This window comes from Lacerta agilis, chromosome 9 (genome assembly GCF_009819535.1).
Source record: "Lacerta agilis isolate rLacAgi1 chromosome 9, rLacAgi1.pri, whole genome shotgun sequence".
NCBI lineage: Eukaryota > Metazoa > Chordata > Lepidosauria > Squamata > Lacertidae > Lacerta > Lacerta agilis.
In genome coordinates, this window is record NC_046320.1 from 62323305 (window position 1) to 62338045 (window position 14741).

The following is a 14741-nucleotide window of genomic DNA, read 5'->3' on the forward strand; positions in this document are numbered from 1 at the left end:
AAGACCGAGCCAAAGAAGGCATTGAGGAGTTCTGCCCTTTCTCTGTCTCCTGTTTGCATTTCACCATCTTCTCCTCTAAGTGACCCCACTGTTTCCTTGTTCTTCCTTTTGCTACGGACATACCCATAAAAGCCCTTTTTATTGCTTTTAACCTCTCTAGCAAGCCTGAGTTCATTCTGTGCTTTAGCTTTTCTGACTGTCTCTGCACGTGCTGGCTATTTGTTTGAATTCCTCTCTGGTGCTTTCCCCCTTTTTCAGTTTTTTGTACATATCCCTTTTAAATCTTAAATCAGTTAAAAGTTATTTAGATAGCCACCCTGGCTTCTTTAGGCACCTTCCATGTTTCCGTCTCATTGGTACTGCTTGAAGTTGTGCTTTTAATATCTCCCTTTTAACAAACTCGCATCCATCATGAACTCCCTTCCCTTTTAGTGGCATTTACAAAGTCCCAATGTGGAAGGCATTCTGTGGTTTAAAAAGTAATTAGAAGTAACTGTGCACTGAGTATCTAAAGGGGTGCTGTATTTTAGGGTTCTAAAATGATTTAAAGCACGCTTATGCAGATAGGAAAACAAAGGCAAAATCTCTTTAATAAGCAACCTCAGGAAAAGTGCTATTTGGTAACTGTTCCTTAACAGCCTAAGGCATCCTTGACTATTTAGTCCTTGGAATAAACTACCCCCCCTACCTCTGGTATACATATTAAATACTTCTTCCAGCATTTTTATTCCTCTTCAGAAATGATGTTTAGAGCTTTCTTCTGAGGACATGATCATAAATGACCACCTGCAGGTAGAGGTCCGTTTCGATTGGAGTCCGTGTTGTGTTGTCCCCTGGATAAGCCTGAGGATGGAACAAGGGCGAGAAAGAAACAAGAAACTCAAATCAAACGTATTTTAAGTTCACAGCATTGTGATCTGTGCGGTATGAGATCCTGGGAGGTTATGCACCACTGGATTATTGCCAGCTCACAATAACGTAACATGCCAACTTTGGTCCTCTGTTCCAAAGTCTACCTTCAGAGCTTGATCTTGTGAAAGGCCCAATTTGCATGGAATGCCTAGCCAGGAGCAATGTTTGATTTGCAATAGCTTCTGGATGCATAAGGGACGCGGGTGGCACTGTGGTATAAATCACAGAGCCTAGGACTAACCGATCAGAAGGTCGGCGGTTCGAATCCCCACGATGGGGTGAGCTCCCATTGCTCGGTCCCTGCTCCTTCCCACCTAGCAGTTCAGAAGCACGTCAAGTGCAAGTAGATAAATAGGTACCGCTCCGGCGGGAAGGTAAACGGCGTTTCCGTGTGCTGTTCTGGTTCACCAGAAGTGGCTTAGTCATACTAGCCACATGACCCAGAAGCTGTTTGAGGACAAACGCTGGCTCCCTTGCCTATAGAGCGAGATGAGCGTGCAACCCCAGAGTCGTCCGCAACTTAAGGGTCAGGGGTCCCTTTACCTTTACCTGGATGCATAATGGCTAGGAAGTTGGGCAGGCAACTGTCAAGGGGCCCCAAGTGCTACACACTCATTCTGCTGTGTGCTACAAGTGGAATGACAGCCGACTGTCTACACTTTGAGGGCATTGCAGCTTCCCTGTTTGCAACTAGCTGTCTTCTATCCTCACTAATAAGCATCACATACTGTGCTGGCCCCAAGGGTTTGTCCATGAAGCGAGGTCCAAGTCCAGTCCTGGGTCTAGGGGTCCAAAGGAGGTCAGTCCGGCGGGGAGCGAGCCAGGGAGCAGGTCGAGGTCCAAGGCAGGTTCAGGCACAAGGTTGCAGGTTGAGCACACGCTTGCAACTAAGTTGCTCACGCAACTTGGGCTGGGTCTGGCTGGCTTTTATCTGGCCCTATGCTTAAGGCGGCCCCGATCCTCCGGAGACTCGCCTCTCCTCCGGGCCTGGAGGCGAGCACTCCTCCTGTAGGCACTTAACTCCCTTCGCCTCTCTGCCCTGAGCCTCTGTAGCTCAGGAGAGGCTGGTGGGTTACTGGACCCAGGGGCTGCCTCAGCTTCCTCTGAAGAGGCTGGGAGTGGAGCACCTGCAGGCAATGGGTCCTCCCTCCCATCTGGAGCCAGAGCAGACTCTGCTGATGCCTGCATCTGGGGATCCAGCACAGGTGGGGATCCTTCAGGCTCAAGCCCTGGCCCCGGCTCAGCTGGTTCTGGAGGTGGGGAATCCTGTGCAGGCTGGGATCCCTCAGGTTCAGCATCAGAGTCTGACTCCCAGGCCATCACACATAGCTGGCTTGGTAGAGAAGGGTTAATTTGGTACAGCAACCATTTCTGAATATTTTTTTATCATTCAATGTCTCCATTAGATTTTACGGGGGGGAAAGGCACCATGTTGTCCCATAGGTCCTGAGTGGGTGGTGATTCTTTGTCTCACAAATCCATTTTGTGGGATTCAGCCTCCCTGGCCCGTTACACACTCCAATGTAGGCATCCAACTTTGACCATTTTCATGGGTATTTATGCCACTGTGCAGTGGAGACACACAAGGAAGCTAGAGATGCGAAGCCCCCTCTGTGCTTGATTTGGTCCTCAATTCTTAAAAGTATATATTTCACACAGCAATAGGGTATCTGCTTATTTGTTACAGATGTTCCACAGCTGCAGGAAGTTAGACCAGTGACCCACTTTGAATGCAACCAAATACACTTCTTTTTAGGTATGCATTTTTGAATGTCTTGCAAACCAACACACTCCCATTTTAAGATGTGTATAATTTGATATTTTGTCCCGTTGCTATTCATATGCAACCAGCTTTCATGGGAAGTACTTCAAAGAAACCCTCATCCGAGAGCTGTTCTGTGCAAACCCAAACAAATTACTGCCCGGCTTACTCTGCGTTGGTTTTGAGAGGAACCAAAGCATGGGTGTGTTTGCCATATTCAATCTATAGTCCAAGGACTTAAGATGCAACATTTTTAAAGGGACAATGAAGAACAGATGGACTCACTCAGATCACTGCAGATGGACATACTGTACTCAGATCACAACAGAGGGCCATTGTTCATAAAGTAACTCTCTAACCAAGAAAACAAAGAAGCAATGGAAAAAGGGATAGAATTCAAGCAAATCTCAGTATTTTAAGTCCCATTTATTTCAATCCGAAAGGTAAGCATTTTATCACCTTTCTTCAAATGGAATCAAAGGGATGTAAAATGCTTACCTTTGTCCGAATCATGGCCATTTGTCCATTTTTTCTCTGCCGTTTTACTGGAGTGGGGGGATTGCCTGAAATCCTGCGCATGGAGTGCACTGGGTAATCTTGGGTCACTCCAATCTAGGACTCATATAATATCTCATGTGCTTTGTGAGATTTCACCAGAACTTACTGCCGCTGCTGCTTTGCAAGCCAGGTAAGCGAGGTTTCGATGCAGTGGCAAGATGGGATGGCACCTTTTTGTTTCAACTTACCTTAAGTGGTGAAATGGGGCACAGCACCCCTGCAGTGACAGAATTGTGAATTGCATACTATTCATTTGGAGCAGGGGTATATGGAAAGGATTTCCTAAGGCACATTGAATGCGCACTCCTTGAAAATATTTAAACCAATTTGTAAAAAGAAAGTAATGTAGTATTTAACTGTTTTGGTGTCGTGACCTGGAGTAAGTGGAAGACAGTGAAAAATCAGCATGTCAGATGTTTGAGAGAGAAAAATGCCTTGAAGTAGAGCCACTGCAGTAGGGTAAAGAGGGCACAATCAGTGTGGGTTTGTATGTAGCTTGTTTTAAGGGGTGTAATCACTCAGGATAGCTCAGTTGGCTAGAGCGTGGTGCTGATAATTCCAAGGTTGCAGGCTTGATCCCCATAGGGCAGTGATGGCCAAACTTGGCCCTCCAGCTGTTTTTGGACTACAATGCCCATCATCCCTAGCTAACAGGACCAGTTGTCAGGGATGATGGGAATTGTAGTCCCAAAACAGCTGGAGGGCCAAGTTTGGCCATCACTGCCATAGGGGATCTTGCACTGCAGGGGATTCGACTAAATTAACCCCAGGTCCCTTCCTGCCATACAATTCTATGACTCTAAGTCCTCTGAGCAACACTTTTTGGTGCTAAGGGCGCAACACAGCAGACCAGTTTCCCAATGCTTGCTGGGGGACCCATACATTATCTCAGTGGCCTTGGCCTTGAACCTACCCATAAAATAGGAATATAGGAAATTGCCTTATACTGAGACAGACCATTATATTGTCTACACTGACAGGCTGTAGTACTTCACAGTTTCAAGCAGGAGTTGTTCCCAACACCACCTGGGAATGCCATGTAGTCCTGGTTATGAGCTCCCGGAGACTGCAAGAAGCTAAGTAGACCTGCTGCTGCCTCAACTCGCTTTCTCATTCAGTCTGCCTTCCTTTCAACAGCAGTCCCTCTCCTTCAGACCATGCGCTGTCACATGACCACACCCACAAACAAATTCACAATCAAGTCTCCAAACAGCTCAGACAAGCAAGCAACCTTATTTCAAAAGACACAAACTCACTCTCTTCAGTCTCTTCCACCAATCCCTCCAATTCTCATCCTTCCTCCAAATTCCACCAAACGCCCCTGTTTGCAAGTCCTGTTCACGAGCTCCTGATCACAAGCTCCCAGGGACTGCAATAAGCAAAGGAGAACTGCTGCTGGCTTTGTGTAGGTTGGTTGTTGCCTCTAAGACTGCAGGTGCACCCAGTTTCTGCACAGGATTACTGAACTATTATTACTGCACTATTACATAAGGAAGTGCCCAAGGGAATCTGGGGAGTTTAAGATGTTTCTCTAGATATGCCTTATGCTTAATGAAACTGAGGCCCACTGCTGTCATCCATGGGAAAAAAGTCTCATTCAAAAAGAATTAAAAAGATGACATTTCCATCTTGTGAGGCCTACAGCACAGCTTTACGGGAAGACCTACCTGCACTGAGATCTGTTGCTTTCAGATGGAACCAAAGTACACGGAACTTGGTCCAGCAGTACTTAAGATTGATTATGTTCATGAGATGGCTTCTACCTTTGTTGGATTTACAAGATGTCCTATTTGAAGAACATAATATATCCAACTAATATAAGAAATGTCCTTCATGATGGAACGTCACTTCTCAATAGGACAAATACCAGACCCATGCATTGCCCCTTGATCCATGAAATGAGTAGTAATAATAAAAGCACAGATGTTTGACACAGACAGGCCCTGTTGTTTCAGGGAAACGACAAAAGTAACAATGCTACCTTGGGGTCAACATTAATGACCTTCCTGTCAGACTTGTTCTTGAAGAGGACGCCACACACATTTTCTGCAATCACTTGGTAATTTGGACTTGAATTCAAGCAGCAGATATTCCTGTCCCAGTTGTAGAAACTGTAAAAAAAAAAGAGTAGACAATGCAAAGCATCTCTTTGCAACATTGTGGAAGTCATGTGCTCCCCCCAAAGCTAGTGTCCTTCTGTCTCGGGAGACAATGGAGGAGTGGGCCTTTGGAGGTGAAGTCAAACCATTTGGAAGGTTGCAGCATCTGCTGTGGCTGTAGACACTGATATGGGGGAGACATGTTTTGTTGCAGCTGGGGTTGCAGATGAAGGCGTCCGGTTGCGCTGCCGCAGATGCCCCACTGCATTGCTTCTCTCTGCACTCTTCCCAGCGGTCATTCATGAGTGGTTTTCCAACAATGCCACATATCCACCCAGTGATGTTTAGAACAGCAAAATGTTTGTCATTGTGCCTAGGGTTCCATGCCCCTATAAGCAGCAGCCAATCAGCGAAAGCGATGGGAAGGGGAACTTGCAATGCAATGACATTTTGCGTTTACAAGCAGACAGAATGAAGAGACACAGGTCCGTGGTATTTAGCAGCAGCAATATCACGGCAATAAAATGTAGTTCCAGAGCAGGACTAGGAATCCTGTGCGCAGCAGCCACCATGAACCTGGTATCCTGCTTCTAGCTCTTATCCTAAGAAATCTACATGAACGGTTACTCATGTTTTCCATCTGTATGTCTCCACGGGAATCATTTCAAAGCGTTACCGTGGAGAAAAATGGCATCATGTCAGGACCAGCCCTCTGAATGCTGGCAGAGGGGGAAAGGCATGTCTGCACTATTAACACAAATTCATTTAACTATTTCTCTTCCCTCTCAGAAACCCCAGGAAACAAGTTACTCTGCAGATAAGCTCATAGCTTCCAAGACATCTTGTTGGAAAGCCAAGGCAGTCAAAACACCGGCTGCTTGTCACTGGCAAGCCTCCCTAGCCACTAGATAGGCTGCTGCAGTTTCATGGCTGGCTTGCTGTGGCAGAAGGTGAGCAAGCTTTCAGAAAGCTGAGCCGCATCCCTTCTTTCCCTGTTGAAATGCCCAACTCTGCCCTAAGATTCTTCCCTCTCTCAAAGCATAACAAAAGAAAGCAAACCAAAACACACAGATACTGTACCTTTTCTGAATGCACAATAGGGTGTTTAGTTAATCCTATGTGACAGAAGTCCTTCCCAATTCTCTTTCTCAAGTTCCAGCAAACAGCCCGTGCTAATGTGTCTATTCTACCTGTCTAGTCTATATGCACCTCACATATTCTATGCCACAGGCTCAGGGGCAGAGGCCCATGACATACATTTCCATAATATTTTCATGCAAATTTTGTCAGGTTTTCAGAGCGGGGGGGAGGGGGGAGAACTCTGGCTGTGAGGTCTTACTCTGAACTGGGGGGGGGTGTGCCAATAGGATTTGCTGAGCCCAGTACGCAGTTATGTGGATTGGACCTTCCAACCCACCCATAATCTGTCGGCAAGAACAGCTGTTTACGTACATATTTAAACTGAAACAAGTGCCTCGGGGCACATCAAGGTGGTGAGTGTCTGACTTGGAGATATTTGCATGGTTGCAAAGTGTGTGGAGAAGCTAACTAACCATCTACAAGCTTCACATGAACAGCTGGACCATGACAACTTTATTGCAATTTGGTATTTTCTCCGGGATGTATGGAGGAAGGAGCATTAATAACGTCCCTCAAGTGTATATGGGACTCTCTAGTCAGAATGGCTGGGATGAGACAATAAGACAGTGTAGGTTCAAGAAGGAGAAAGAGAAGTAAAACCAACGAGACTTCCCTCATTTAGTGGAGTGGCACAGAGTAGGGCATTATTTATCATTTTTCTTTTTTCTTTTTGCAAGGGAGGCTGAAGAGGGGCTGGCAATGGTTTGATTTGTAACTCTTACTTAAGTTTGTGCCAAATGGAAAATATGGCTGGTTGTTGTGGTCTCCCTAGCCTTTCTGCTTGGAGCATGTCCAGCCGCCCTGTAAATTGGAAGATTGGAGGCCTGCAGAAAATATGTGGGGCCAACAGTGGCTCTGCTTACCACCTATTGACTTGATTTGCCCCCATCAACCACCACCCCTCTTGGTCCACAGCATGGTTTTGTATCTCAGCTTGTCCTGGGGAATTCTGCTTGTTCGCTTCAACCTCAAAACAGGCCTTATGCCCTCTGCATGTGCCAAGAATGCTGCATGTGCCAAGAATGTTAGCTGCTGAAACTACCTTAGATATGATAATAGTCTACGTTAGCTAGAAATTACTCACTGTTTTTCTCCTTCTTCCATGCTTCTCACTCCTGCTCACTCATCTTTACTCATTTAATAAAATCTGGAATTACAAGTCTAAAGCTGACTAATGTTGCTAGATCACAGGATTGATCTCACCCATTTCACTGGGCTGCTCATCCTGAAGCTACCTTAGGGGGGTTAAAGGGAGCTTGCTAAAGCCTGTCTCTTCTCCACAAGTAAATATTGCAGGTCTCAGTCCTCATACGCCCAGATTACAGGTGTTTGAATAATATGGGTGGGGGGCAGTTGCTGGCAACTTAAGTAGGCATCACCTCTCAGCCTCACATGGAAGGTGGCAGCTCTTGTCCCTATATTTGCAAACCCATTCTAAGTCCTCATCGCAGAAACAGCAGCAATAGAACGTTTGCTAGGCAGTGCTGCTTATATGAGGGAAGCGAAACGCGAGTTTGGATGGGAGGCATACGGAAGTAAGGGAAGGAAAGGAGGCTGAATGCTGGGAAAGGGAGCCAACGGTCAGAATAACTGAAAGCAGGAATTGAAGTACAGTACAGAAGAAGCGGAGGAGGCAAGAACAGGAGGGAAAGAGGAATAGAAAATATGTGGTGCTGTAGAAAGATGCACTGGGGTGATACATCAGTAGAACCTAGAGATAAGCAGTGTGATATTCCCGGAAAGGGAAATGGCAAACATGGGAAAACTGTGGGCTAAAAAAGACCAAAGAGGCAATCTCTCTGTGTGCAGATGTGCACGCTCAGTTTCACACATAGATTTGAACTAGCAAGCCACATTTGGGGTTGCAGGTGTTACATATAATGTATCTCTTTATCTAGCGTTGCAGCTTTGCAATCTCTTTCACTCACCATAAAGCGGCAGAGCTAATAGCCAGATTGTGCAACTGGATAGGTGCTCAGAAGGGGGGGAAATGCTATCAGGCAAAAGCTTTCCACCTCTTGCTCTGAAAGAGGAAAAAGAAAGCTGTTCTGTGAACAGCTTTCTTTTCCACCAATCATTAAAAATAGTTTAGACTTGTGGGGAAAGAACCCCTAATCAGCTGCAGAATAATCACTTCCTTCATTTGCCAAGTTTCCTACCGGCATGCAGCGAACAGCAGCATGGTTCCATCCTGGAGGGCTTGTGCACTGGGCAATCCCAGGCCCACACATGCACTGCTGGTGCATCAAAGTCTCTTCTGCAAGCCCGTTCTTGACACGACAAGCAATCCTGAGTATAACCATTATGTGGCTGGCTTTGGGTTTTCAAACGTAAGCTACAACAGTCATCTGTACAGTGGTACCTTGGTTCTCAAACTTAATCCGTTCCGGAAGTCCATTCCAAAACCAAAGCGTTCCAAAACCAAGGCACGCTTTCCCATAGAAATGCAAAATGGATTAATACGTTCCAGACTTTTAAAAACAACCCCCATTGAACATGGGTTTTACTATCTTATGAAACCATTGATCCATAAAATGAAAGCAATAAACAATGTACTGTAGTCACACGATCAATCAGTAGCTGAACTGGGTTCCACACACACACACACACAGAGAGAGAGAGAGAGAGAGAGAGAGAGAGAAACGCAAAATAAATAGCAAAAACAGACAGACCTCAGCATAACACTCCAAATGGAAGTGTGGCACTCATATCGGAAGTGTAACACTCAAAATGGAGCACGTTCGGCTACCGAAAAAAGTTCGCAGACCGGAACACTTACTTCCGGGTTTGCAGTGTCTGGGTTCCAAGTTGTTTGAGTACCAAGGCGTTTGAGAACCAAGGTACCACTTTACTTGACATTTTCTGACAGCTCTGTAGTGGAGAGATGCCGGCCATGGGGACATCCATTTACCTAATGTCAGGAAACCCCCTTCCCCGCAGCTGGTAGAGTCGCGGGAGCGTCTGCAATATAGAGAACCCCCTCCGCTGTTTACCAGCTCGTCCTCCCCCTCCTCCGCCGGAAGCGACCATTCCTCTAGCGGGGAGGGGGAGTCAGAGGCAGGAAGGCGGTGCAGCGGCTCTGAAAGGATTGTGGAGCCTCAGCGCCGAGGGGTTAGCAGGGAACGGGGTCAGGTTCCCACGCTCCGAGGTCGCAGGCAGGAAGGACGTGGAAGGGGGAGGCGGGGGTTCAGAATCCCGCGCCTCTTTTGCTGGACAAAGAACCGGAAGAGTTCATTCCTGGACTCTGCGGAGGGATGAGATGGACGTTTGAACTTTTGCTCCACTGTATATAGCTGTGCACAATAAAGAACTTAGTTTTTAGAAGTTCTGCGTTTTGGCGCTTTACTCATGAGCAACCACTGAACGTCCTTACATCTAACAAGGCGGGCACTGGGAATGCAGGGTATGGAGAGGTTTCCACCATTTGCAGAGTCTGCCCCTTGCTTCTGGAGAGAAAAAAACAGGGGTGGTATGGTGGAATGCCCCTCCCTCCCTGTATCACTGCCCCAGATGAAAAATACATTTTCTTCCAGGTCTCGGTCCTCGTTGGTTTCCCTGGGTAGCATCACAGGTGAACCCCTAAAATGTTCAATGTTGTTGTTTGAGCTGGAGGCGCCTCAGCTGATTCCCTGGTGCATCAGCCAACACAAGCTGCTCCAGATTCTTCCTAGCTGGTCAGTGTGGAGATAAGATTGCTTTGCATTCTTCTCTCCAGCTCCGCAAAGGACAACACTCTGCTCATTAAGCATGGCAACAGCCATTTCCCTTGAAAATAAAAGAAGCATTCCTTTTGCAGCTGGCCAGTGGGCACTGCTCAGTGTCGCATAGTCCACATACCTGAGCCCCTTGTTGAAGAGTATCAGATACTTTTTGGAACATTCGTAAATCTATTAAAATAATAATAGTAGTAAGAAGAAGAAATCTATGCAGGAAATATTTAAGATGCTTTGGCATTCATTGCTGTCTATTTGATAGCATTTCTCCCCCTCTCTCTGTCAGGGAGATTTAAAGCATTTAAAAGGCATCTCTAATTCGATTAATCCAAATTAGATTTAGTTGCATTAGGGCTGTAGTGATTCTTGGGTTGAAGTTGGTGCTACAACAAGGGCTGTTATTATTCCAGAGTGAATCAAATTGTCCTGAACGACAAAATAAATAAATAAAGACAAACTGAAAAGATAACAATGGAAAAGCAAAGGGAGGGGGGGAATGCAAAACTGTCCTTATTTATTTAGAAGTTTTAAAACGCCTTTCGGGGTCAAAACAGCCCTCTTGCCACACTCCAAATGCAAATGCAAAAATCGGAGTAAAATGTATTCAAGATCAGCCTCCAGTGAAATGAATAAAATAATCTGAATCTGAGGAAGCCAAAGATTCATGGGTAGCCCAGTGCTTGGCATGTAGACCATGAGTGGAGGGACTCTCCCCAGGCCCTGCTCTTGCCCAGGCCATACCCCACACTGGCCCTACTTTGCAACTTCCTTGGGCACTTTTGCCTGGCTAGAATGTGCCCTTCTCCTGATCATGTCCTGTGTGCCCTTGTCCTGTGCCTCTTGCTCACCTGTCTGGTTGGAGAAGTATATAGTGTAGTGTAGTGGTTAAGAGCAGAAGGACACAGATGGCGCTGTGGTCTAAACCACAGAACCTAGGGTTTGCTGATCAGAAGGTCGGCAGTTCGAATCCCCACGATAGGGTGAGCTCCCATTGTTCGGTCCCAGCTCCTGCCAACCTAGCAGTTCGAAAGCACGTCGAAGTGCAAGTAGATAAATAGGTTCCGTTCCGGTGGGAAGGTAAATGACGTTTCCATGTGCTGCTCTGGTTTGCCAGAAGCGGCTTAGTCATGCTGGCCACATGACCCGGAAGCTGTCTGCAGACAAACGCCGGCTCCCTCGGCCTATAGAGCGAGATGAGCGCTGCAACCCCAGACTCATCCATGACTGGACCTAACGGTCAGGGGTCCCTTTACCTTTACCTAGTGGTTAAGAGCAGTGGACTTGTAATCTGGTGAACAAGGTTCAATTCCCTGCTCCTCCACATGCAGCTGCTGGGTGACCTTGGGCTAGTCACACTTCTCTGAAGTCTCTCAGCCTTGCTCACCGCACAGAGTGTTTGTTGTGGGGGAGGAAAGGAAAGGAGATTGTGAGCTGCTTTGAGACTCCTTAGGGTAGTGATAAAGCAGGATATCAAATCCAAACTCTCCTCCTCCTTCTTCTGACATATGTGTGGCTGGAATGCAGCACTTTGCACAAAGTTAAGAGTCGCATCCATTGCTTCATCCAGTTTTGCCTCTGACCTCGCCCACCACAGGCACACGGCCCCCAGAAAGTTGCCCGCTAGGGAATGTGGCCCTTGGGCTGAAACAGGTTTCTCCACCCTGGCATGGACAATAGGTTCGATCCAACTAGAAGCCCTACTCAGATTGAAATGAATCGACTTTAGTTAGACGTGACCCCTTGTTTTCAAAGGGTCTACTCTTGAGTATGACTTCACCAAGTGCAACTTATTTTGTGGCTCTCCAAGTGCCAAAATGAGCAAATTTTCTCCACAATTTCCAACGTTTATCAGCGAAAGTCGCCTTTCATGGCAGCCAGCTGGAAACTGAAACAAGTCTCATGGCACAAAAATTCCAACACTTTCTGTTCAATTTCAAGGCCAACTAAGCTGGCTAGCTATCATACTTCATCCTTGCCACATGCCTTACCTTTGTAAAGAACAGAAGTTTTGCCAACCAACCGACATTGGTAATAGACCAAAACAAGCCTCAGGTTACAACTGCTTCTGTCAATTTCAGGCGCATCTCAAGAACCTATTTTCACAAATACCTACTTTCCATAATTTACTTATCAATGTCATCAGAATGGGCTGGGAGTAGAAGAAATAAATTGCTCCTCTGGCGTTTTCTTCTGCAGATTTACAATTTCTTTACAGTAACTTCAGCTATATTAGCAAATGCATTTGACTTCAAGCTATCTAGGCTAATCAGAGCAATAATATAATATATTTATGCCACAATGCAAACTTGGGTTAGAAAGAACTGCTTAAATATTTCCTTCTCTGTTTGAAGGATGCAAAATATCATAGCTCTTGCCTGTCTCCTATCTTCTCTGGTGTCTGAGAAAGGCACCATGTAGTTATATTACTTATTTTCTGAACTTGCATACTGCTTTATATTTCAAGAAATCTCTTACATCGACGTTGCAGGAAGAGGAATGGGTGTTCCCGGCACTGGTCCTTATTGCTTTTAATTTAATTTCTCCCCCCCCCTTTGTGTGTTTATGGTTCCTTGTTATGTGACCACCACACCAAGTGAGATGCTCTTTGCACACATGTGCAGTTCACACATGCAAGTAACAGCGCAGGAATAATTGAGGGAAGGAAACTCAGCAAAGTTGCTGAAATAGGGTGACCTGTTTATTCAGACATCTGGGTCAGCATGCAATTCTACAGCATGCAACAGCCTCGGGCATTTCCCTTGACAATAAAAGAAGCATTACTCTTGCAGCTGGCCACTGGGGATTGCTCAATGTTGCATAGTCTACATACCTGAAATAGTAAGTTGCTGGAATAGGCTGACCTGCTTATTCAGACCTCTGGATCAGTGGGCAATTCTACTGCTGCAAACAGCAGGCTTTGGCCCTTACCTGCTCCTAGGTAAGCACCCTTTGTTTGTTTGTTTGTTTGTTTGTTTGTTAAAGTAATTGTTAGAACCATTTCTAGAATGAAAGACTGCCGAAACATCATAATGGCTTTGCCAAATTAAAACTAATTGCCAAATTAGTAAATTGGTAGATTAAAAACACCCGAAGCTATGTGCCATTAAAACGTAAAGCCTCTTGGCAATATAACACTACAGCGAACAGACCAAAAGTACAAATTAGGAATGTTCTTGGTGTACTCCCAGCTTGGATAAACAGAGAGCGTGTGGGGCAAAATGGATCCTTTGCTGGATGTGGGGTGAGCAGGCCCTGGTTCGAATCCTAGTTCAGCCATGAAGCTCAGTGGGGAACCAAATGGGATAATGCCATATTATACCATGCTCTAAACTCCTCAGAAGGTTGGTCTCTAGATGTAATATGTGTACAGTGGTACCTCGGGTTACAAACGCTTTGGGTTACAAACTCCGCTAACCTGGAAGTAGTACCTTGGGTTGCAAACTTTGCCCCAGGATGAGAACAGAAATCGCGTGCTGGCGGCGTGACAGCGGGAGGCCCCATTAGCGAAAGTGGGGCCTCAGGTTAAGAATGGTTTCAGGTTAAGAACGGAACTCTGGAACGAATTACCGTATATACCCGAGTATAAGCCGACCCGAATATAAACCGAGGCACCTAATTTTCCTACAAAAACCTGGGAAAGCTTATTGACTCAAGTATAAGCCGGTTCACCTTTGCCGCTGTGGAGGAGGAGGAGGAACGAGCAGCCCGAAAGCAGCCCTTTGGGCTGCTCCTTCCTCTTCCTCCTTTGCCAAGTTTGCATTTATGCGAGCAGTTCAGGAATGGAACAAGCTGCCTGGGGAGAGTAAAGAACCTCCATTCTTGTACGCTTCTTAAGGAATGGTTGACTGGGGAGAGCGGGTGGCAGCACGAGCGGAGAGAAAGGACTTCTTTCTCGCCGCCCCCCACCGCCTGCCTCACTCGAGTATAAGCCGAGGGCAGCTTTTTCAGCACAAAAAATGTGCTGAAAAACTAGGCTTATACTCAAGTATATACAGTAAGTCCGTAAGCCGAGATACCACTGTATATAAATGAATGAGGTGGTACCTGCCGTTTTAAACAGCAGAACGCTGTCAAGATGGCTACGCCTGATATGCCCCGTGGCGCACTGCGTTATTTAAACCCTGCTCCCTTTTCTGTCTCTCTCAATCTCTTTCACCAAGCCAAGAAGAGTTCCTTCGCTTTTCTCTCCCGAGTTTCTCTCCCCACCCACACAAACGCATCCAGATAAAACTATTCCCTATAGCAGAATGGGAATCCAGTCAAGAGCTAATTACAAACAATGATGGCTCAACAGCTTTTTTCACTTTGTGGTTCCACGAGTTTGTGATGTCAGTCATCCGGCTCGACTTCCCGCCTCCCATCATTGAAACTACTGCCTTCTCGCAAGCGAGTGGTGAAAGAACAGGGTGGTGACAGCAGACAGAAAGGAGGGCAGCGGAGATGAGAAACGTGAAGCAGACCCATCGGGCATTCTGATATCTGACTGCCATTATATAATCATTTTTGCTGGCACCATTCCTGGCTTTGCCAAATAGGACACCGAGGAGCGTTGCACAG

The 14741-nt window shown here is 46.3% G+C and overlaps 1 protein-coding gene across 3 annotated transcripts in view; it reads right to left on the reverse strand.

Moving 5' to 3' along the window:
• Window positions 1–564: 564 nt before the first annotated feature.
• Window positions 565–14741, reverse strand: part of CFAP299 (cilia and flagella associated protein 299) — a 334008-nt gene continuing 319831 nt past the window's right edge. The window contains exons 5-6 of one of the 3 annotated variants that reach the window (XM_033160818.1): window positions 5214–5343; window positions 565–843 (exon numbers count right to left, since the gene is read on the reverse strand). In XM_033160818.1, the coding sequence (XP_033016709.1) occupies window positions 748–843; window positions 5214–5343 (226 nt within the window). In that variant the 3' untranslated portion in view covers window positions 565–747. Of the gene's footprint in view, window positions 844–5213; window positions 5344–14741 lie in introns of those variants that run through there. The other 2 variants (XM_033160820.1, XM_033160819.1) reach the window with 2 other exon arrangements.